Source organism: Peromyscus californicus, unplaced genomic scaffold (assembly GCF_007827085.1).
Source record: "Peromyscus californicus insignis strain IS unplaced genomic scaffold, ASM782708v3 Scaffold_4__1_contigs__length_199733344, whole genome shotgun sequence".
In the NCBI taxonomy this organism is placed as follows: domain Eukaryota; kingdom Metazoa; phylum Chordata; class Mammalia; order Rodentia; family Cricetidae; genus Peromyscus; species Peromyscus californicus.
Genome location: NW_026294562.1, coordinates 186,477,645 through 186,500,204, shown reverse-complemented (window position 1 = coordinate 186,500,204; position 22,560 = coordinate 186,477,645). Strand labels below are relative to the sequence as shown.

Below are 22,560 nucleotides of genomic sequence, written 5' to 3'. Positions count from 1 at the left end.
ATGTGTTTTGATCATGTCTGTGGTGGGACTTTCTTGATTAATGATGCTAAGAGAAATCAGAACCTGATGCTACCCTCTCAGATGACAACACATGGAAGCAAAGTTTGAGACTCCTGACATGGTCAGTTCCATTCCCTGATCCCAGCATGTAGTTTGTTGACTTAGGTATAGGAGGAGGGTCTATAACCTCCCCAAGATCCTCATGCAGTCTACCCCAAACCTTGATTGCAATATAGAATGAAGTGGACATTGCTCGAGGATTCTCTGCTGGCATTCACTCCATAGCAAAGGTTTAGGGTGTCAAAAAATGATTAGTCAATGATGGGGCTAACTCACCTGAGATGTTTATTTCCAGGGTCTCACTTGCGTACTGACCACAACTGTGGGGTATGTCTGTAGTAACCATAACAGGTGAATGTCCCTCTGTGATCTGCTCTAAAATGATCTATAGGGAACTAGGCTTGGTACTGAATAATACTGTGTATAAACTGTGAGTTCATGGAGCTGAGGAACTTCTGATCTTCCTTGGTGAGAATGAACTTGTCATATCCCTCCTGTGAGACACACTTGAGAGTCTTGTTCCCTCCTGAGGTCACCACAGGCCTGGGCATGGCTGTCAGCTTGGGTTTAGTGTAGTGGATTCCTAGGAGAGAAGGAGGCAGACTGTTACATGGACTCACAAGCCACAATGTACTTCACGGATAGGTTTTGTCAAGGCAATACTTCTGAGACCAGATCATGGGGCTGAGACCCTGACTGTCTCCTCACCTGTCACTACTATGTCTGGGATGTCACTGCGCTCTGACCATCCAGCTGAGCTGTAACAGTAACAGCGATATTGTCCCCCATGTTGCTGTGTCACAAAAGGGATGGAGAACTTGGCCTTGTTCTCTGTCTTCCTGGGAACTGTGTGCCCCAGGGTTTTTGGCTTCCCTCTTTATGCAGAACTTATATTTCTGCATCCAGACTCTCCTGACACCAGATGGTCATGGGGCTTTCTGAGATGACCACAAAGCCAGGCTCAGCTTTGATGGTGGGTTTGTGGAGGGTCCCTGCAAGGAAGTAGGAGAGAAGAAGTTTGGTCTGTCAGAATGTAGCACAGAGAAAGTCACAGTTGCAGATGGCACTTTTTTTTTTTTTTGGTTTTTCGAGACAGGGTTTCTCTGTGTAGCTTTGCTCCTCTCCTGGAACTCACTTGGTAGTCCAGGCTGGCCTCGAACTCACAGAGATCAGCCTGGCTCTGCCTCCCGAGTGCTGGGATTAAAGGCGTGCACCACCACCGCCTGGCACGTTTTTTTTTTTTTAATTTATTCTTCTCTCATACAAGATATCCTGACAGCAGCCTTCCCACTACTCTCTCCTATATCCACTGCTCCTCTTTCCCTTCAGAAAGAACAGGTTTCCAGTGATATTGACTGAATAAGGCATAACAGCATGCAGTAAGACTAGCCACACACCCTCATATTGAGGCTGGTTAAGGCAATCCGGTAAGAGGAAAAAGATGCCACATTCAGGCAAAAGAGTTAGATCTATCCCCAGTCCTGTTGTTTTAGTCTAACAGAGACACCATGCTAGCCAGGAGGTGGTGGTGCATGCCTTTAATTCCAGCACTCGGGAAAGAGATGCAGGCAGATCTCTGTGAGTTCAAGGCCAGCCTGGTCTACAGAGTGACTTCCAAGGCAGCCAGGGCTACACAGTGAAACTCAAAAACAAAACAAAGCAAAACATCCAAAGTAAACAACCACAGCATGTGTGCAGAGGGCCTAGGACAGAACTGTGTAGGCTCCATGGTTGCTGCCACAGTCTCTGTGAGCCCTCATGATCCCTGCTTAGTAGATTCTGTGGGCCATGTTCTCCTGATGTCCTGAGTGCTCTGGCTCCTGCACCCCTTCCTCCCTCTCTTCTGTGGGGTTCCCCTAGCTGTTGTGGATGGCACATGAGCTGATCCAGAGTAACAGAAGGCCCGATTAGGATTCATCTCTGTCCTGACCTCCTGGGCTTTGCAGTCACTCTCTGTCTTGGATTCTGTATCTTGTGTCCCACTTTCTCCCATGCTCTGGGTCATGGGCTCAGGAGCTCTGGCCCCTCACACACACCACACACCAAGACCTCCCTGAGCATCTGTATCTTTTCAACATCATTCTACGGAAAGGCTGGGGTTCCTCACCTGAGACCAGGAGCTCCAGGGGATCACTAGGTTCTGACCACAATTGTGGTCTGTCTTATTAAGGCTATAGCATCTGAATGTCCACCTTTGGCTGGAGGTCACAGGGCCCACAGAGTATAGGGCCTGAAACTCTCTAGTAGAGTAGTTATACTGTGAGTCCAGCACCCAGAACAGCCTCTGAGGCCCTCCTTAGTCAGAATGAACCTGTCATATTGCTGCAACAAGTCACACTGGAGGGTGATATTCCCTTCTTCAGTCACCACCAGGCTGGGCCTTGCTGACAGGCTGGATTTACTGTAGGCTCCTAGGAGAGAAACAGGAATCTGTTAAATGTATCAGGCCTCATTATCCTCCAGGGCTGTGAGGTTGGGGGGCACCCAGAAGAGCAGACTCACTTCTTGACAGTCAATCCTGAGGCTTGGGATCCTCTGTATCCTCTTACCTGTCACCACCAGCTCCAGGAAGTCACTGAACTCTGACCATTCATTGTGGGTCTGATATTGATCACAATATTGTCCTGCTTGGTGATCAGCTAATTTTGAGATTGAGAATTCAGCCTTGTACTTAGGATTTTGTAGAAACTCTATGCACTTTAGTTTTTGGTATTCCTTTTTACAGAGTGTGGGGTGTTTACCCAACCACCCCCACAGTTCCCCAGAGTTTTCTTGAGTGCGAGCAGCAGGAAATATTAGATAGAAGGATTTATTGTGGAGAATATCGCAGAGATAAACAGATAGAAAATAAAGGATAGCCTCGAGAGGGCCTGGAACCTATTCCAACGGGCCCCGACTGTCTCTGCCCCAGGGTTTTTATAGAGACGCCAAGGGGTGGAGCAAAAGACCTCCTCCCCCAGCACAGCCAAGTGCAGACCATCTCAGACACCTGCACTCAGGCCCGTGGTCTAATCATCCTCTATGTGGACCTGCTGGGTAAAGCCACGAGGAACCCGAGAACGGGCTCCCACAGGTCCCCCTTTCTTAATATATAAAAAAATAACTATTAGTGACTTACAGCAATCTCCATAGCTGTTACACCTCCCAGTATGGGAGTAGAGGATGATAAAGATGGCATTTCTCTTTTGAATTAGGTCCAAGGTGACTACAGCAGTCTTAGCTGCCTCAAGCCCTTTCTAAGCCAAAAACTCTTAAGGTGACTACAAACTTAAAGAATCCCTTAGCTTCATCATTACCATTAACAGGTTAACATAAATATTGCTATACATAGTCACAATTCTCTCAATCTTACAACTCAAAGCAAACTCTTAACAGAACCATTTGAATTAGCATATATGGTGCTATATATAGTTAACAATTTTCTCTGTCTTACAACTTTAACTCAATCATTTGAATTTTCTTGCTAACAGAACATAGGAAAAACTTCGATGTATTCACATCAAACTTAAATATTCCTTAACTCCACAAAACCAGGGTGCATCAATATCAATAGGATAAACATAATTTCTGCAAACATAATTCAACCTCATAACTCCTCCTTTTCTTTATAATTTTTTAAACAAAATCTCAAACCTAGTTAGAAGAACCCAAACTTATACAATTCCTACAAACCCATATTGAAAAGCAATATTTTCAATCTAACCAGAACACTTGGAAAACTTTTAGCAAAACATCCAAAAGCAGTTTCTTAATAAAACTCTTTACACACTTTAAAAGTAGTCTCTTAGTATACCCCATTTGCATTTCTTACTAACAAAAACATGACATTAATCCACTCAAACAGCTTTTGAAATTAGACTAAGGAATATTTACTCTCCCCTTTTTCTTTATAATTTAAGCAAAATCTCAAACCTAGTTAGAAGACCCAAACTTTTCCATTTAAACAGTTCCATTTGTAACACAAAACCAGTCCCAGAAAACAGTTTCTGGGTCATTACTGTAAGTAAACTCAAAATTGTCCCATATCAATGAAATCTCTACTGTTCATTTCATTTCTTAAGTCTTAAAATTCAAACGATAAATTCTGGTACTAGTCTTTCAAATATGAGAAATCCATAACCAAATTCTTTTTGTAATTTTATCTCATTTTAAGTTCAAAAAGTTCAAACAAGAAATAAATTCTAGTATCAGGCTTTCACTTCCAAATATGAAGAGACGTTTTTCAACCAAAACTTTTTGCAGTTAACAATTTTTGTTCAAACAAGCATTTCCGAACTTTTGTTCTCAAGCCAGAGACCTTTTTAGGTACAGTAGTATTCTAAACCGCACCGTTTTTGATGTTAGCTCAGGTTTTTCTGTGTTGCGTCGGTTTTCCACAGATCTCAGCTGCGGATGCCTTGTGCTGGTTCTGGCGTCCGCCATTCTTAGCTTCTTAGCGGCTTCTGGAACTTTTGAAACCATTCAGACTGCCTAACTTCTAGATCTCAGGTTTGTTCATCATATACATTAAGCATAGACTCACACTTAACATTTACACTTTTTTACAAACTCACATATAACATTTTTTGCCTTGCAAAGCATTTAGACTCACATTCAACATTTACACATTTTTACAAACTCATAACATTAACATCTACTTATTTATACTCCTTAAGGAAATTATAGAACTACTTTAGCAAATATATTTCTTATTACTTCTTATTTCTTATGTTCATTCCATCTTATTTCTTATTTAAAGTTACATTTACAACTAGCATTTTTACTTCTTACAAGCTTATTACTACATGTCTTAGGACTACCTTAGATTCTTCTTGCAAGCTTATATTCTTAAAGGAACTCTATAGATCTATTTTACAAACTTATACAGGGCTACCATTAGCATATATTTAACTTAGCACCTAAAGATTTCTTAACAGATCTAACAAGATAATTTCTACAAACTCACATATCTTATTTTCATCTTTTTCTATTTCTTACTCTTAATTATTATCACTATCTCTATTAGAAAGATTCTCTTAACTAGACAGGAAGTATGTACATCATTTCTAAAGTTTAGAGTTTACAGTCAGCTTTGCTATAAAGCACTGGGATTTAGTGAGTGTTGTTATAGAATTGTGATAGTTGCTAGGGAACTGTAACCTTCCCAGGATGACACCACACTCCAAAGTTGCCAGTTCTCTCAGCCGTTCCGAACCGGCAGAGGTGCACTGTCACCGGTAGATGGTTTTTAACTAGAGGCTGTCCCTTCACCCAAATTCATAGTAGTTTCCCTAAGTGCTTCAATTCAGACAAACGTTTCTATTACAGCAGTACTTTTGGTTCTTTCTACTGAAAAACTTCACTTCATGCTGAGCGTTAAATTACCATATTTAGCTGCTGTAAAGGTCTTTGGCAAATACTGCACAGCTATTAGGTGATATAAAGTACTTCTCTAAAGGCGTTAGTAAGGCCAAAAGTGGCACAGCTCTGAACTCCATTTCCGCACTGTTTGCATTAACCAGTGACAAAACCTCAGAAATACTAATCGAGCCACTTTCATTCTGGTTCCTTTATAGGAACATCATTGGAGCTGACCCTTCCTTAGTTCCACGCTCCTTACCAGACGCTCCGGTAACCACCGAGCTTCATTCTCCTCTTGTGAAAAAACACAAACATGTCCTCGACCCCCATATTAACACAGGATCGGGACCCTTCCATAATCCCGAGCAGGGATCTTTCCATTTCGAATTACCCTCAGCTAAAGGACCAGGAAGATTGGAGTGAGCTTTAATATGGCCCACAAAGCATGGCAGCTTTCTTTTGTGGAATAGCGTCTTGGATTTGTTGAAACATTTTGACTAGATTGTTGTTAGTTCCAATATTTTTACCAAAACTGTTACTATTCAAAAGAGTTAAGAACATAGATGTTCTTTCACGAAACATATCCTTCATTAGCTTACTCTGAGAAAAAGCATTTTCAGGATTTAGCATTTTCATTTTATTAGCTTTAACTCCTGATGTTATTAGCAGCTGTAATATTTAGCATTGATTTTTTTATAAGGAAATTTCAGGTGAAGCAACTCTTTTGTAAGACAGCTAGATTTTCTGAAGTTTGTTTCCCATCATCTATAAAGCAGTCATTTCTTTTTGAATGCCTGTTTCTTATCCCCTTAATTAGATTTGCATAGGAATCATTCGTTGCAGGCTGTTTGTTCAAGAGGTAAATAATTTTTAATTTCACATAAGTTTCTTCAGATCTTAGACAACGTTCAGTGTATAAACTGCTCTCTTGCTTTCTTAAGGATTTTAAACTGGCTTGTTTGCTCTTATACGTAGCTTTTTGTCATCCAACTATCGTTAAAGACTTTGCACAGCTATTAGGGTAAATAAGGCATTTTACCAAAGGAGCCCCAAACCGCGAAGCACCTAGTTCCGTATCCTTTCAATTTTTCATTGGAACTGACACTTAAACTCTTAGACGATTTTCCTCCTTATTCTTTTAAAAGCTGTATTTTAAGTTTACCAGGAACGTATTTTCGAGCTGACAAAAAGTGTTTCAGGGCAATGTCACCATCTTTAGTGGAAAAACTACCTTTCCCAGAATGCATTTCCCTTATATCAGTCCATAATATCAGTCCCATATCAGTCCCTTATATCATTTTCCCATCAGTCATTTCCCAGAGTTCTTTTCGGGTCTGAGAGTAAACTGGTTCTCTTTTACCAGACTTGATTACAAATTCTTGCCTGGGAGGTTTGAACAAAGTTTTTTGCTTTTGCAACGGGTGATTTGAACAAGCATTTTACATTTTCATCTATGGCACATTGGGAGGTTTCTGGTCTCTCCTCAGCTGGCTTTAACAGGTGTCTCTCCTTCATTTGATACTGGCCCCCAAATCAGAACTGTACCTGCCTTGTTAGCGCGCATTGAGGTGGGCAATTTCTGATAGCAACTTTCCTCGGGGTTCGTGTTTGTCTTAGCCAGTCAGTGAAAAACAAGATCATTTACAACAGCTTTTCCATAGTTCCTTCAGAAGAGATTTTCTCCCACTGATCTGTCTCATTTTGCTTATTCCTTCCCCAGATGCAGAGCTTCAGGTATCTGTCTGTGGCTCTGTACCTCTGCTAGCTGCCTTTGGAGGTAGGGGCTTTTTTTCTCCCCCCGAATCTGCCTCAAATTCTAGCAGCTTTTCACAGGTCATGTATTTTCTGGGGAGGAATATGTCCCTTCTGTTTCTTTGGAGTCTTTTTCCCAGACAGTTCCCAGTTTGGTCTCAGTTTATCCCCTCTACCCCAGAAACAGTTTCCGACACTACAGTGGCGGCTTTCCCTGCTACTGAAGGTAGGGGCTTTTTGTCCGTTTCTGTTTTCAGGGTCTGTGTGGTTTGCGTACAGACTGAAAATCTAACAAGGGAGGTTTTTGCCATTTCTAAACTCCCATTAGGACACGCGTTTTGCTTCATCAGGCCTTCACCTGGCCCAGTCCTCCAGTGGATTGCATTTGCTTGTCTGGGTGCTCAAGGACAGAGCTTATGCCAGAGGCAATCACTCCTCAGGGCTACACTCCCTCATCTCATTGGGAGTCAGTTGAAACAAAGCTTTTCTCAAAGAGATGCTTTCTCCGACAGAAAAGAAAGCTTTACTCCTGGATAGTTCTGTTCTGCCCTGGCTTGGGCTCTTTCCCCAGATAGCGTTCTGACTCAGCAGCACAACTGCTTCAGACACAGTTCAGCTTTACTGTTTTCCCAGAAAGGTCCTTACTCTGATAGGAAAGCTTTTCTCAGATGTCTTTTTGCAGTTGTGGACCTATTAACCCCGGGACTTGTAGGAAAGTGGACAACTGTGCTGTTCCCACCGGCTTTAGATTTTGTTCATTAGCAGTTTTCCCCTGGGTCCTGCACCTTCCTGCCTCAGCTCTGTGCTCCAGAAGTTTGCAACTGCAGGAACCCTAGTATCCCCGAAATGCACTCCAACTCAGAGACGCTGGCCAGTCGCCTCTGGGTTTTTGGTCAGAAGCGAGGATACAGTGCTAACAGTTTGCATTGCTTCAGGGGATCTTTGCATTAGGACAATTAGGAGCACCTTTTCATTCTGAAATGCTCACTCAGAAACAAAACCCTTGTTGTCTCAGCTGGGCATAACTGAAAAGCTTGGCATTTTTGCTTTTCCCAGTAGAGTTTCCTGCCCTTTTGGGCTCTCTGTAGCTCTTTACCCACACTCTCACAAGCGTTTCCCTCAGGGTACTCTGACCCACTGTCTTTTACTGGCTTGAAGAGACAGAGCTTAGTAGAGGTTTTTAGGAACTTGTCCCTGCCTCCTGCATTGCAGGGAGGATTTTTAAGGCTTGAAAGTCAGAACTTAGGTTTTGCTGTCTTAAGAGGTTTGTTGTTTTCCCTTAGAGCTAATCACAGGTGGTCCCCATACTAATATCTTCAGGTGATTCTAATTTTTGTCCTTTTGAGAAAGTTAAAGGCTTTAGTTTTTAAGCTTGAGAGTTTTTGAGAAAGATTAAAGCTTTAGAGAGATTTTTCCCCCAAATTTTCCAAGAAAAGCTTTTAGTTTAAGAGAAAGATTTTTTTCCCAAGAGAGAAAGACCACCTTTTCCCAAAACTTCCCAACTTTAAACTTTTTGGCTTTTTACACCCCCATATTTGCCTCTGGGAGAAATCACTTTCTCCTGCCGCTTGGACTTAGCATTTCAGCTGTCCCCAGGTCAAGAGCTTCCATAGGAAACTTTTTCTTCCCCATAAGCTCAAACAAGAGCTTTTTTACTACCCAAAAAGCCCAAAGAAAGATTTTTTTCCCAGTTTGCATTCATAGCCCCCAAAGTTAGAAAATTGTAGAGTTTTTCCTGTCTAGTTGCCTTATTTTTTCCTACACAATCTTACACTTCTAAGTTTTTCCTACACTATATTACTACCCTATGCCTTATGCCTTATTTTTCAGATAGAAATCAAGGGATAGAAGATAGAAAATTTTGACAGAAGGGAATTTCGCTGCAGCATCGGACATCCTTCCAGTCCGCTTTCCTTTTCTCTCGAGGATAAAACCCCTGCCTCTCAATATATAAAAAATATATATTTTTCATAACACCGGCATGCCTTTCCACTGGCAGGGCTGACTCAGCACTTTCGCCAAAAACTCTATAATAAAACTATTATTTTCCTTTATCTTTAGTCCCTATTGCTTTGTCTTTAGTCCCTGTTCATTTGTCTTTAGTCCCCCTTTTTTTAGTCCCCCTTTTTTTCTTTAGACCCTTTTTTTTTCTTTTTTCTTTAGTCCCTGTTCAGGCGCCATTCTGTGGGGCGTTTACCCAACCACCCCCACAGTTCCCCAGAGTTTTCTTGAGTTCGAGCAGCAGGAAATATTAGATAGAAGGATTTATTGCGGAGAATATCGCAGAGATAAACAGATAGAAAATAAAGGATAGCCTCGAGAGGGCCTGGAACCTATTCCAACGGGCCCCGACTGTCTCTGCCCCAGGGTTTTTATAGAGATGCCAAGGGGTGGAGCAAAAGACCTCCTCCCCCAGCACAGCCAAGTGCAGACCATCTCAGACACCTGCACTCAGGCCCGTGGTCTAATCATCCTCTATGTGGACCTGCTGGGTAAAGCCACGAGGAACCCGAGAACGGGCTCCCACAACAGAGTCTGTGTGCTTTGGTTCCTGTTGCCCCCTCACACAAGAAGATCACCATAGTCTGGTTGTAGACCACAGAGTCTGGCTGTACCCCGAGGATAGGCTTAGGTAGGGCCTATGCAAGGTAAAGAGAAGCTATGATCCAGGACACCTACCCTCAGATTGCAGATCCAACTCCAAACCTCCAGCCATCCCCAGGGTCAGAACACATGTGTTGTTCTCCATCCTCACTGCCCAGGCATGGCTGCAGGAATGATGAGAAGTGAAATTCAGGACATCCACAGACACTCACTCACCTGCCAGCACTGGGTTCCAAGTCAAGTCCTGACTGGAATAGTCTGCGATGCTATATTCTCTGTATTCTGTATTGCCTTGAAGCCATTCTGGATATTGGGTCATCTGGGCCATGGTGCTATCAGAGACCTATCAGGGGGTCTTGGATTATCAAATGTCTTTCTGCAGTTAAAAATCCCGAAGACTATATAATCCAGACTCTCTGTGTGATTTCCATCTTTATGTGGCTTATTTTTTATATTACTTTTACTTCCTCTTTAATTACTTTATTTTTTAAACTATTTCTTTATATAACTGTCTATCCTCCTATTCCTCTATCTTCCTAGCCTACGTACATTTTTACACACATTGTAAACGATTTCCAGTTTTATTTCATCTGAATTTGTTTTTGTTTTGTTTGTTTGTTTGTTTTGTTTCTCAGGACAGGGATTCTCTGTAGTTTTGGTGCCTGTCATGGATCTCGCTCTGTAGACCAGGCTGGCTCTGCCTCCTAAGTGCTGGGATTAAAGGCATGTGCCACCACTGCTGGGCCTGAATCTTTTTTATTGTGAATCTATAATCCTTCTCTGACCAGGAGAGATTTTAAACTGCTGAACTGCTTGGCTAGGACCAACAGGAAAGCCTTGACTGCTGACTCCGCCCACCTCAGCTTCCAAACATGGCAGAAGTATGCCTACTGCCAACTCCAGGAAGCAGTGTGTCTATGTCTCTAAGAAGCAACGTGTTGCCCAGAAACCTCTCTATCTCTTTTTTTCTGCACTAGCAAAAGCTAAATCCATCAGGCAGCATGCTGCATGGCTTGCAGAGGCCACTGTGTACAGTAGCAGGAATCTGCCTGCTGCACTCAAGACCATACACCGTGAACCCACCATACTGTAGCTCCAGTCTGCACGCCACAGCGTCTCTGTACCTTGGTGTCTCTATATCTCGACCTACATGAGGCATGAAGTAGAAAGCTGTTTTTGGCTCCATTATTGTGTGTTTAGAAGCCCTTAAAACTCTTTAGGCCTTATGGAAATTTGAGAGCTCCGCATTTATATGCCAAATATAGTTGGAAGTTTTGCTGTGTTTTGCCTGTCCCATAGTCAAGACAAATCTCTCACCCACAGTCCCATAGCATTTTATAAAATAATCTCTCAGAAGCTTATATTAATTATAACTGCTCATCCATTAGCTCAGGCTTATTACTGACTAGGTCTTACACTTAACTCATAATTCTTGTTTATGTTTAGCCACATGGGTTGGTACCTTTTCTCAGCTCTGCCTTGTCATCTTGCTTCCTCTGTGTCTGGCTGCTGACTCCTGACTCTGTTCTTCCTCTTCCCAGCATTCTCCTTGTCTACTTATCCTGCCTATACTTCCTGCCTGGCTACTGGCCAATTAGCATTTTATTTATCAACCAATCAGAGCAACACACATTCACAGCATTCAGAACGACATTCCATAGCACACTAGTTGCCCCTCAAAATACCCTTCCACCAAGGTCTCACATGCCTCCCACTCTTAAATTAATAACCTCCTCCTCCTGTTTCTCTTCAGAAAATAGAGGGTCTCCCATGGATATCAGCCAGCCATTATATATGAAGTTGCTGTGAGACTAGGCACCTCCTCTTCTATTAATGATAGATGAAGCAATCCAGTAGGAAGAATGGGTCCCAAAAGTAGGCAACAGAGTCAGGGACAGTCCCTGCTCTCACTGTTAGGAGTCCCATAGGACCAAGATACACAACTGTAATATATATGCAGGGGGTCTCAGTCAGTCTCATGCACGCTCCCTGGTTGTTAGCTCATTAATTTTTTAAGGGGTCCCATCTGGGCTGATGTGAAAGAACTTTCTTCCTAGGTTTTCTTTGTCAGGTTTTGTTAATAGTATTTTTCTGGTCTGATAAACTATGTTGGGCTATATTTCCTCTTTCTCTAGTTTTGTAATGTCTTTATTTCAAACACACAAACATTTGGAAAAAGTCACCAGCTTCCAGAAACAGAATTTCCAAAGGGGAACTTTCCTAGTGACAGTGTGTTCAATGAGTGGGAAGTCATGAAGATTTTGTATTTATTGGGCAACCAAGGGATCTGTCCATTTTTTGTACAGCTCCTAATGTTTGCATAAAATTGTTCATAGTGCTCTGCTGTTACTGGATTTTTAACGAATGTAGGGGGGGCTGGAAAGGTGGCTCTGTGATTAATAGCATGCACTGCTCTTGCTGAGGACCTGAGTTCAGTTCCCAGCATCCACAGCATGTATCTCACAAACATCTAAAACTCCAGCTCCAATGTCCACTCTGGCCTCCATAGGCCCCGGTATACACATGGCATAAAAACATACAAACATATATACATACACATAAATAAAACACAATAAACCTTTAAGAAAATAAAGTGAATACATTGTTGTACATATCAGGAGCTGAGGCAGAAGGACAGCAGGTTTGAGGCCAGCCTTGTTGGGTTTACAGGCCTACACCACCATACCCAGCTTTCATTTATGATTGTTAGTTTATATTTTAAATTGTTTTATTTATTTCTTGGGTGTGGGTAAGACACCAAGGTCATAGGTGGAGGTCAGAGAACAAGTTGTGGGAGTCAGTTTTCTCCTTCCCCTATTCCTGCTGATTGAATGTAGGATATCAGGCTTGGTGGCAAGTACCTATACTGGCTATGCCATCTCACTGGCCCTATTTTATTTATTTATTTTTTGAGACATGGTTCCTCTATGTAGCTGTGGATACTTAGAACTCACTATTAGACCAGCTGACCTCAGACTCAGAGAGACCTGCCTGTCTCTACCTCCTAAGTGCTGAGATTGAAGGCTTGCTCCACCATGCCTGGCTTATTTATTTTAAAAGTGTCACATGTGTTCCAGGCTGACCTCTTACTCCTGTGCTATGAAGGTGAAGATGACCTTGACTTCTTGATCCTTCTGTCCACACTTTCAAAGTGCTAGGATTTCAGGAGTGTACCTCCACCCTGGTCTTTGGTGGTTAATGTGTGAAACATGTCTCACTCTGTAGCTCAGGCTGGCATGAAATTCAGTAGGTATGCCAAGATAACCACAAAACAAAGGCAATTCTCCTGCCTCAGCCTCCCAGGGGTTGGGATTATGTATCTGTGCAACGAAGCCTGTAAATTTTCTCATTTCACGGCTTTGATGAGTGATGTCATTAAATTAGTACTCAGTGTGAAACCATTCCCTTCTATTTAGTTTCTCTTTTCACGTGTTTATTGAGGAACCTGCTTTATTTCCAAAATGTATGATGTTAGTTAAAATGCAGTTGGGTTCCCAAAAGTTCACAGAACCCCTTAGAGGTCTCTGTTAGGTCTCCTGGCAGGCAGAGGGTCATTGCTCCTTGTTACTGGTAACAGAGCCCGGTTGAGTGACTGCCAGAGCAGCATATACAGTGGACTCCTCTGGGGCTTCCCCTGCCTGGGAGGGAGGAGGTGCAGCTGTCCCCTCTCTGAGTGACCTGGTGCACAGCTGGGCATAGGTCACATCCTGGGGCTCCTCGAATTCTGCAGCCTGGAGTGGGAGAGAGTGGGAGGAGGGTTTATGCTTGTCTTGGGGGATGCTGAAGTCCTGTGGAGGACAGGACCCACCTGACTGTCCATCTCTCTGTCATCTTCTGCTTGTCCATCTTTGGCGGCCAGGACTTCTCCTGACATGACAGAAGGAAGGACAGCCCCTGCCCTCCTGAGCCCGGAGCCTTTCACCTGGGCATGTGTCTCTCCCTGGGGGTCTCCCTCAGCTGGTCTCTATAGCAGGTAAGTAGTGAGGGAAAGACAGTGTCTCCCTGTTCCCCTGGGGAGTTCTGGTCAGTTTTCCACAGCATGACCAGAGTGACCCATTTAGATGACAGCATCCCTGATGGGATCTTCTGAGGCTTCCTTCCTACAGTTCCGGCCTCTTATCCTGACATTCTAACTGTCTTGGCTGTACCCACACAGTCCATCTTCTTGAAAACACGTTTCTGGAGGCTGGAGAGATGACTCTGTGATTAAGAGCATTGACTGCTTCTGCAGAGGATCCAGGTTTGGTTCCCAGAACCCACAAGGCAACCTACATTCATATGTAACTCTCCTTCCAGGGTATCTGACACTCTTCTCTAGTCCCTGGGAGCACCATGCAGGCATGTGGTGCAGAGACATACATGCTTGTAAAACATCCACACACACAGTACAAAACCCCACGTTTCTGCCCAAGTCCCTTTGGTTCTTGCCTACAGCTGCTAGTTCAATAAATGTTTCTGTGGGCTTTCCTATCCAGGTTGGCCCTCAGAAGACAATCAGACAGATGCCAAGGAACCAGAAAGGGGACAGGATCGATGAGACACATGATCCCGGGAAAACCAGGAGAGAGTGAGGCAGGGTGTACTTGCAGAAGAGAGGGAAGAGTCAGCTTTGGTTGCTTCTGAGGGCCAAGAGAGGGAGAACAAAAAAAGGCATCCCCTCAACTAAACTGGGCCCTAAGTTCTTAGCACTGCTGATAGGGACAGAAACCTCACCCAACTGTCCAGCTTGGCACCATCCTCAGGCTGTGTGTCCTTCACTGAAGCATCTGTCAGAAGAACAAACAAAATGTCTCCTGATCAGAGTCTAGGGATGACTCTGACCCCTGGTTTGCTACATTGCCCCAGATGTGGACAGAGAATCAGGGAGTGTTGTGATAGCCCTGTATCTATAGTGTGAAGTTCAGACCCAAATAGCAAAGACCCCAGAGCCTCTCTACCACCCCTGCAATGCTGGGTCCTCAGACATCTCCCTCCCCAGGACCCTCTTTATCTCACAAAGGATTTCTTCCTGGGTGGCAGCAGCTGGATTGGATCTGGAGAGACAAGAAGATGTCAGTTGGCAGTGAGGTGTGTCAGGAAGTTGGGGGTCTATGTCTCTGGCCATGGGTTACCTCTTCTGGGAGCCTCTGTCTCTGAATACTGGCTCTGCAGCTCCTGCAGGAAGTTGCAATTCCCTATCTTTCTGGGCTGCAAGAGAGAGAAGAGTCTCAGCCTCCCCCTCCCCCCAGGCATGTACAGGGAAGGAAGGAAGGAAGGAAGGAAGGAAGGAAGGAAGGAAGGAAGGAAGGAAGGAAGGAAGGAAGGAAGGAAGGAAGGAAGGGACCTTTACATCATGGGTGAGTGAGCGAATGTCCCAGGCCATGGTGAAGCTCACAGAATACCTGACGTTGCACAGGTTCTGAGAGCATGATCTTTCTGATCTGAGATCTGCAAGTGTTTCTAAACTACCCAGCCTGTTTGAGGCTTCCCTGGGGCTGGTGTCCTGATCCCCTGCTTGGATGTTCACAGGAGAACCTACCACCACCTGAGACCCAGGTCACCCACACCTTACTCACCATCCTTCCTGAATTTTCCCTGATGCCTTCGTCGGAAAAGGAGGAAGATGAGGATGAAGAGGAACAGGAGGAAGGCCACAGAGACTCCAACCAGAGCCTTCAGGTACCCTTCCAGTCATGAGACACAAGTGACGTCATGAGTGGGGAATGTTGCTGCTTAACTGAGTACCTACTGTGTGACAGATGCATGCTGGGTCTTTGCACTCATCATCTCCCATCCTCACAATCAATCAACAAAGAATTGTCTCTTTTTATGTCCCCACAGTTCACCTGCCTCAGATCACCTGACTGGAAGTGGCAGAGCTGGGAGTCGAACCCAGGGACTCTTACTTCCAGCTCTTTTCTCTGTACCTGAGCTGAGCCTCATGAATTGGAGAGAAGGAGCCTGACTGTCCTGCCCTGGCCCCGTGCCCCACCCTTGCACAGGTCACCACCACTGTGGGACAGACCCACTGCAGAATCAGGTTCTGGGGGACTCCTCTGTCAGGAGAGGTCACAGCCAAGGCCAGCACTGAAAGAAATTTAGACATGTGGACCAGGCCTCTCCCCTTTTTAATCAGAGAAACAGCAGCCAATCCAGAAAGGTAAAGGCTGGTCCAAGTCAGCGTCTCCAGAAGCAGCTGTGTGGAGCCCATAACTAGCTATTGCCCATCTGGGCCCCACCTTCCAACAGAGTCCTTATTAGCCTCTGAGGCCTGACTCCATGCAGGTGAGAGGTTTGTTCTCAGGGCCTGAGAGGCAGGATGGGGAGGCAAATGTCCTGGATCCCTGCCCTCCACCTCACCTACTTGTCCCATCCTCCAGATTGAGCAAGAACAACTCTCACTCTCTCTCTGGCTGCCAACTTCTTTATCACAACCTCTAAGTCCTGGGTCACTGGGGTCTTTGTTGGGATCTCTGTTTGCCTTCTTTACTCACAAACTAAAGTGACAGAGAAGAAGGACTTTAGTGGGCTAAGAGCTGTGAGGCAGCCTGGGGATGGAGCTTACTTTCTGCACTGAGGTGCCTGATACTCACCAGATGTTGGCATGGACTTTGAGGGTGGTGGGCTGGAGGTTCCAGTGGGTCCTAGGGCACAGAACAAGAAGGGGTGAGGGTCTCTGCTCACTATATGGTAACCTCTCCAAGATCCTCTTGCTGTCTACCTGAAACCTAGATTGTAATAGGGGGTGGAGTGGACATTACAAGAATGACTGCTGCTGTTGGCCTCCACTTCTCTGGCAGGGAAAGTGCCATCTGACTAACCTTCCTACTGTCCCCTTAATCCCACCCAAGTCAAGGGCTCTCCTAGGGTTTGGACTGTAAGTCACCCTGAGAGTTCAGGGTTACCTCACCTGAGACCGTGAGCGCCACAGGGGCACTGCCATATGACAACAGGTAGGGAGATGAGTCTTGAGATCCATAGCACCTGTAGGTGCCTGAGAGGGCAGAGGTCACAGCACTCATGGAGAATTCTGCCTGCAAGTCCCAAGCTTCAGACTTTGATTTTAGTCGCTGGGGTTGGTGGGCTGCTCCCTCCTTGGACAGAATGAAAGTGTCCACTGGGTATGTTGACTGACAGAGCAGGGTCACGTTGTCTCCCGGGTGTACTGTGGAGTTAGGCTTCACTGAGAGGGAAGGACTGAAGGAAAGGTGTCCTAAAGCAAAGAGGGAGGATGAGAGGCTGTCTTCAATGTTCTGAGCTGATACCTCACTTGGTTCTGCCCTGAGTACCTGGTACTCTGTCTCTTTTCTCTGCCTGAGCCCCTCTCCTGTTCTCCTGCCTCTGCATCTGTTTCTGAATAAGATCTTTGTCCCTCATCCTAGCCATCCCCTCCTTAACTCCCCCATGAGAGCCCAAGCTGAGGTTAGGTACCTGAGGGAATCTATTTAGGTTCTCACCTGTGATCAGGATGTCCAGGGGGTCACTGGAGGCTGACCACTCAGAGGAGTGGTTGTTTACACCATAGCATCTGTATTGGCCTGCAGTAGTTCTGCTCACAGGGCCCAGTGTGAAGTTGTCCAAGGAGAGGCCACTCTGGGTCCACTGGAAAACATGCTGGGTGAGGTCATCTCCCCCCAACTTGTACAGAGAAAATCTGTCATAGTTGAAGTCAGAACAACACTGCAGGGTGAGGCTCTTTCCAGGGTCCAGGATATGGCCTTGGTGAGTCAGCAAGGAGGGCTTCTTGGACAGGCCTAGAAGGAAGGTGGCTAGTGATTGAGGATCTGGTTTTTTACTAAACATTTATCCCTCCCATCCTGCCCTGCACATGTCACTGCTTCTCCCCAGGAGTGGGGCTGTGGCTCAGCCACCAGGCTCTTCCTCTCCCACTCTCCACCCACAACTACCCAGTGAGACAGGTCCAAGGCAAAGGGCTTAGTGTGTCAAAAATTGATGAATCAGTGATGGCGCTGACTCACCTGAGATGTGTATTTCCAGGGGTTCACTGGGTACTGACCACAACTGTGGGGTATCCTTATAGTAACCGTAACATCTGAATATCCCTCTGTGGTCTGGTATTACATGATCTATAGAGAACAAGGCTTGGTACTGCCTAATACTGTGTATAAACTGTGAGTTCAGAGAGCTGAGAAACTTCTGGTCATCCTTGGTAAGAATGAACTTGTCATATCCTTGATATGAGACACACTGGAGAGTCATGTTTCCTCCTGAGGTCACCACAGGGCTGTGCAGGGCTGTCAGGCTGGGTTTATTGTAGTGGATTCCTAGGAGAGAAGGAGGCAGATTGTTACGTGTACTCACACAACCACAGTGTTCTCCAGGACTAGGCTTTAGGAGGGGAATACTCCTGAGAGCAGAGCCTGGGGCTGAGACCCTGACTGTCCCCTCACCTGTCACCACAATCTCCAGGGGGTCACTGCGCTCTGACCAGCCAGCGGAGCTGTAACAGTAACAGCGATATTGTCCCCCATGTTGCCAAGTCACAGAAGGGATGGAGAACTTGTTCTCAGGCTTCTCTAGGATCTGTGTGTCCCAGGGTTTTTGGCTTCCCTCTTTATGCAGAACACATATTTCTGCATCCAGGGTCCCTTGACACCAGAATGTCACAGCACTCCTGGAAGAGACCACAGAGCCTGGCTCAGCCTTGATGGTGGGTTTGTGGAGGGTCCCTGTAAGGAAGTAGGAGAGAAGGAGTTGGGTGTGTTTGGCAGTGGCACAGAGAAAATCTCACTGTGGATAGCACTGTTATTATCTTTTCAATTTATTCTTCTGTCATATAATGCATCCTGACAACAGCCTCCTTGCCACCCCTGTCCCCAAGATCCACTGCTCCTTTGTATCCTTTCAGATTAGAGAAGGCTTCCCAGTGATATTAACTGAAGAAGGCATAACAACATGCAACAAGACTAGGTACACACCCAATATTAAGGCTGGACAAGGCAATCCAGTAGAGGGGAAAAGATCCCACATTCAGGCAAAAGTGTCATGACATCCCCATTCTTATTGTTATGAGTCTAACAAAAACCCCAAGCTAGCCAGGCCATGCTGGTGCACGCCTTTGATCCCAGCACTCAGGAGACAGATGCAGGGAGATCTCTGTGAATTCAAGGGAAGCCTGAACTACAGAGTGAGTTCCAGGACATACAGGGCTACACAGTGAAATTCTAAAAAAGAAACAAAGCAAAAAAGAACCCAAGGTAAACCACCACAGCATGTGTGCAGAGGGCCTAGGGCAGACCCAAGCAGGCTCCATGGCTGCTGCCTCAGTCTCTGTGAGCCCTCATGATGCCTGCTTAGTAGATTCTGTGGGCTGTGTTCTCCTGGTACCCCAACCATTCTGGCTCCTACAACCCTTCCCCCTTGCTTCTGTGGGGTTCCCTGAGCTGTTGGCGATGGCACATGAGCTGATCCAGAGTAACAGAAGGCCCCATAAGGATTCATCTCAGTCCTGGACCTCCTGGGCTTTGTTGTCACCGTCTGCCTTGGATTCTATATGTTGTGTCCTCTGTCTCCTGTGCTCTGTGTCAATGGATACTGGAGCTGTGGCTCCTCACACATTCCACACACCAAGGCCTCCCTGACGCCTGTATTATTTCAACATCATTCTAGGGAAAGACTGGAGTTCCTCACCTGAGACCAGGAGCTCCAGGGGGTCACTAGGTTCTGACCACAACTGTGGTCTGTTCTTGTTAAAGCTGTAGCATCTGAATGTCCACCTTTGGTTGGAGGTCACAGGGCCCACAGAGAACAGGGCCTGGAACTGTCCAGTAGAGTAGTTATACTGTGATTCCAGTGTCCAGGAGAGATTCTGTGGTCCTTCCTTCATCAGAACAAAACTGTAATATGACTGCGATGAGATACACTGGAGGGTGACAGTCCCTCCTTCAGTCACCACAGGGCTGTGCTGTGCTGACAGGCTGGGTTTACTGTAGGCTCCTGGGAGAGAAACAGGAATCAGTTCAATGTATCAGGCCTCCTTACCCTCCAGGGCTGTGAGGTGGGGAGGGCACCCATAAGAGCAGACTCGCTTCTTGACAGTGAAGCCTGAGGCTGGGGACCTTGTGCATTTTCTCACCTGTCACCACCAGGTCCAGGGCGTCACTGTACTCTGACCATCCATCATGAGTCTGATATTGACATTGATATTGTCCTGCTTGGTGATGGGCTATTTTTGAGATTGAAAATTCAGCCTTGTTCTTAGGATTCTGTGGATTCTCTGTGTGCCATTGTTGTCCTTTATAGAATCTATATGCTTTAGCTTCTGTGGTCCCCACACACAAGAAGGTCACTGTAGTCTGCTTGTAGACCACAGAGTCTGGCTGTACTGTGAGGATAGGCTTAGGGAGGGCCCCTACAAGGAAAAAAAACAGCAAGGACCCAGGACAGCCATCCTCAGATTGCAGACCCAACCCCAACCCTCCCGCCATCCCCAGGGTCAGCATACATGTGTTGTTCTCCATCCTCACTGCCCAGGCATGGCTGCAGGAATGATGAGAAGTGAAGGTCAGGACAGCTGCAGACACTCACTCACCTGACAGCACTGGGGTCCCCAGGCCCAGAGTCAGTCCTGGAAGAGAGTTTCCTGTGAGAGGTTTGTGCCTGAAGCTTGAGCAGGTCCTCGCCTCTGCAGAACCTCCTAAGACCCTGGGGTTTTTTAATTGGCCAGTGCTGGGCTGTGGGGCCATTCCTAGACCACAGTATCCCCTCCCCATCTCCATATCTCACCCAGAGAGAGGAGGGCTGTGAAGGTGAAGGTCATGGCATCTCCTCCTGGAGGCTGCAACTGTGCTCATGGGCAGAGCTACAGAGACTGTCTGGAGGGACAGGAGACACAGGGTGTGGCCTCTGGAGATTGGCCACTCCCTATGACATGGTTATACTTCAGAAGCCCCACAGGAAGGGGAACTTCCTTCCTCAGGCCCAGGCTCTGACTTCCCCAAGGCTGTGGCTAGTTCAGGTAGTAGACTGCAGTCAGTTTTTTTCACTGATGACATTTCCATATTCCCATCAGTGTCTGTCTCATCTGTCCTAATCTTTGCCAGTTCCACCTGGATGGAACTGTATAAATATTACACATAAAAACACATGTGTGACTATTACACACTTGAAATACAAATTTAGATGTGGGCTTTCTTTATTTCATGTTTTTTTAATGTTAAATACTTTTTAATATTTGAAATATTTGAAGGTTTGTGTGAAGGGTCTTGCTGTGTACATTTGCATGGAATAAAATTCATAATCATCTTCCTCATAGTCTCAAGTGCTGGGTAACAAATGCGCACCGCTATTTCTGGTTGTTCTTTTTTGATGTGTGTATTTTCCATTACAACTTTAAATTACACTTATTTATTTATTTATTTATACTTATTCCTTTAAATTACACTTATGTAATAATAATATATTACACTTTTTCCTTCATGTGTGTATATTCATATATGTCACAGCACATGCTTGGGGATCAGAGGATACCTACAGAAGACAGTGTTCTCCTTGCATAATGCAGATTAGAGTCAGGGCTGAAATTGGTGCAGCATTCATACACTGATCTGTGTCACTAATCTAATCTTAGCATCCTGACTTCCCTTAGTCCTTCTGCTTCAGGCAAAAAAGAAATGCATTGATTACCATGGGTCCTAGGCCAAACAAGGTCCCAGCATTATTTTACTTTCTTGGGCACAGGCTGTGTGTGTGGCCACCCTTCTATTTGAGGTATTTGACTATACAGGGGTGCAGGTGTGTGCTGAATTCCTGGCAACTCCCCCAACTTTTGACTGCACAGGCACAGTTCAGTTCCCAAGCAAGGGGCCTTATGTCCTATGTAATCCAGCGTGCAGCGTGATCACATACATGATGTAGCTCCATCAGACCATATGGGCATGTGCAGGGGAATCCATAAGAAGCAGGACACAGACTCCCCTCCCTCCCCCTGCACATGTCTTCCGCAGGCCTGGTCATGCTCTCTTCTGTCCCTCTCTTCTCCTAATAAAACTTTGATAGTGGGTTTTGTTGTGCCTCGTGGCCTTTCTCACTCGGTAACAGTGCCACTTAATGAATAACATTGCGCTGCCACATTAAAACCAACTGTGTGGGCAGCAATACATGGCTTTGTCACAGTTGTGTCTCTGGAGAAATTGGCAAAGGGATGGCTCTATGATGCTACCACACAAGCGCAGCACCAGGTGAAGAGTGGGACTCTTTCTGGACCTTGCTGTTGGCCAGGGTGCAGCTGTGTTCTGTCTGTTGGCAGTAAACACCAGCTGCTGCTGGCCAGGTGGGATCCCTTCCTTGTCTTAGACCTCAGCCTTGACATTCTCTATGAAGTCACCGGGCTAAGCCTTGATGGCTTTGCCAAATATCAGCATATTTGTGTCTGTTTGGTGAACTACTTGAAGAGAAAGAGAGCTCAGTAAAAATATCCCCTTTCCTTTTGGTGCCAGGGATTGCTGTCAACGCCTCCAGTGTTCTAAGAACACACTCGACCCCTGAGCTACACTTCCTTTGTCCTGTAATGGTCAATTTCTGATCTTACTTTAAATTTTTTCACCTGCTATCATTTTCTTATGGTTATGCATTGAATTATTTTTGTTGTTGTTGATTTGAGACAGGCTCTCTCAGTGGATCCCTGGCTGTCCTTAGAGCTGGTTCTGTAGGCCAGGCTGGGCTGGAACTCACAGAAATCCCCCTGCCTCTGCTTCCAAGTGTTTGGACTAAAGATGTGGGTCACCAAACCAGGTCTTATTAACTTAATTGTTTGGAAATGTCATATCAGTATGTATTATGTTTCGGTAGAATCCACCCTCCCTT

The 22,560-nt window shown here is 45.5% G+C and overlaps 1 protein-coding gene and 1 pseudogene across 2 annotated transcripts; both read right to left on the bottom strand.

Moving 5' to 3' along the window:
• Positions 1-455: 455 nt before the first annotated feature.
• LOC128124211 (leukocyte immunoglobulin-like receptor subfamily B member 3) lies at positions 456-10,084 on the bottom strand (annotated as a pseudogene).
• Positions 10,085-13,202: 3,118 nt separating this feature from the next.
• LOC128124954 (leukocyte immunoglobulin-like receptor subfamily B member 3) lies at positions 13,203-20,550 on the bottom strand. 2 transcript variants are annotated; one of them, XM_052761869.1, is made up of 15 exons: positions 20,482-20,515; positions 20,288-20,323; positions 19,832-20,107; positions 19,387-19,692; positions 18,147-18,425; positions 17,715-18,020; positions 17,193-17,489; positions 16,646-16,948; positions 16,329-16,379; positions 15,312-15,419; positions 14,868-14,943; positions 14,752-14,789; positions 14,470-14,522; positions 13,565-13,720; positions 13,203-13,487 (listed from the first exon to the last, which is right to left on the bottom strand). In XM_052761869.1, the coding sequence occupies exons 1-15, from the start codon at positions 20,513-20,515 to the stop codon at positions 13,308-13,310; spliced, it is 2,499 nt and encodes an 832-aa protein (XP_052617829.1). In that variant the 3' UTR covers positions 13,203-13,307. The 2 variants fall into 2 exon arrangements, with proteins under 2 accessions (XP_052617829.1, XP_052617828.1); XM_052761868.1 differs by lacking the exons at positions 13,565-13,720; positions 15,312-15,419 and having other exon boundaries at positions 19,832-20,323; positions 20,482-20,550.
• Between the last annotated feature and the right edge of the window lie 2,010 nt (positions 20,551-22,560).

Excerpts from the sequence above, each read along its gene's own strand:
- LOC128124954 (XM_052761869.1), bottom strand. The coding sequence starts at position 20,515 with ATGACCTTCACCTTCACAGCCCTCCTCTCTCTGG. Across the intron at positions 19,693-19,831 it reads CCTGGACCTGGTGGTGACAG|GAGCCTACAGTAAACCCAGC; the intron begins GTGAGAAAATGC and ends TTTCTCTCCCAG. Across the intron at positions 13,488-13,564 it reads ACAGAGAGATGGACAGTCAG|GCTGCAGAATTCGAGGAGCC; the intron begins GTGGGTCCTGTC and ends CTCCCACTCCAG.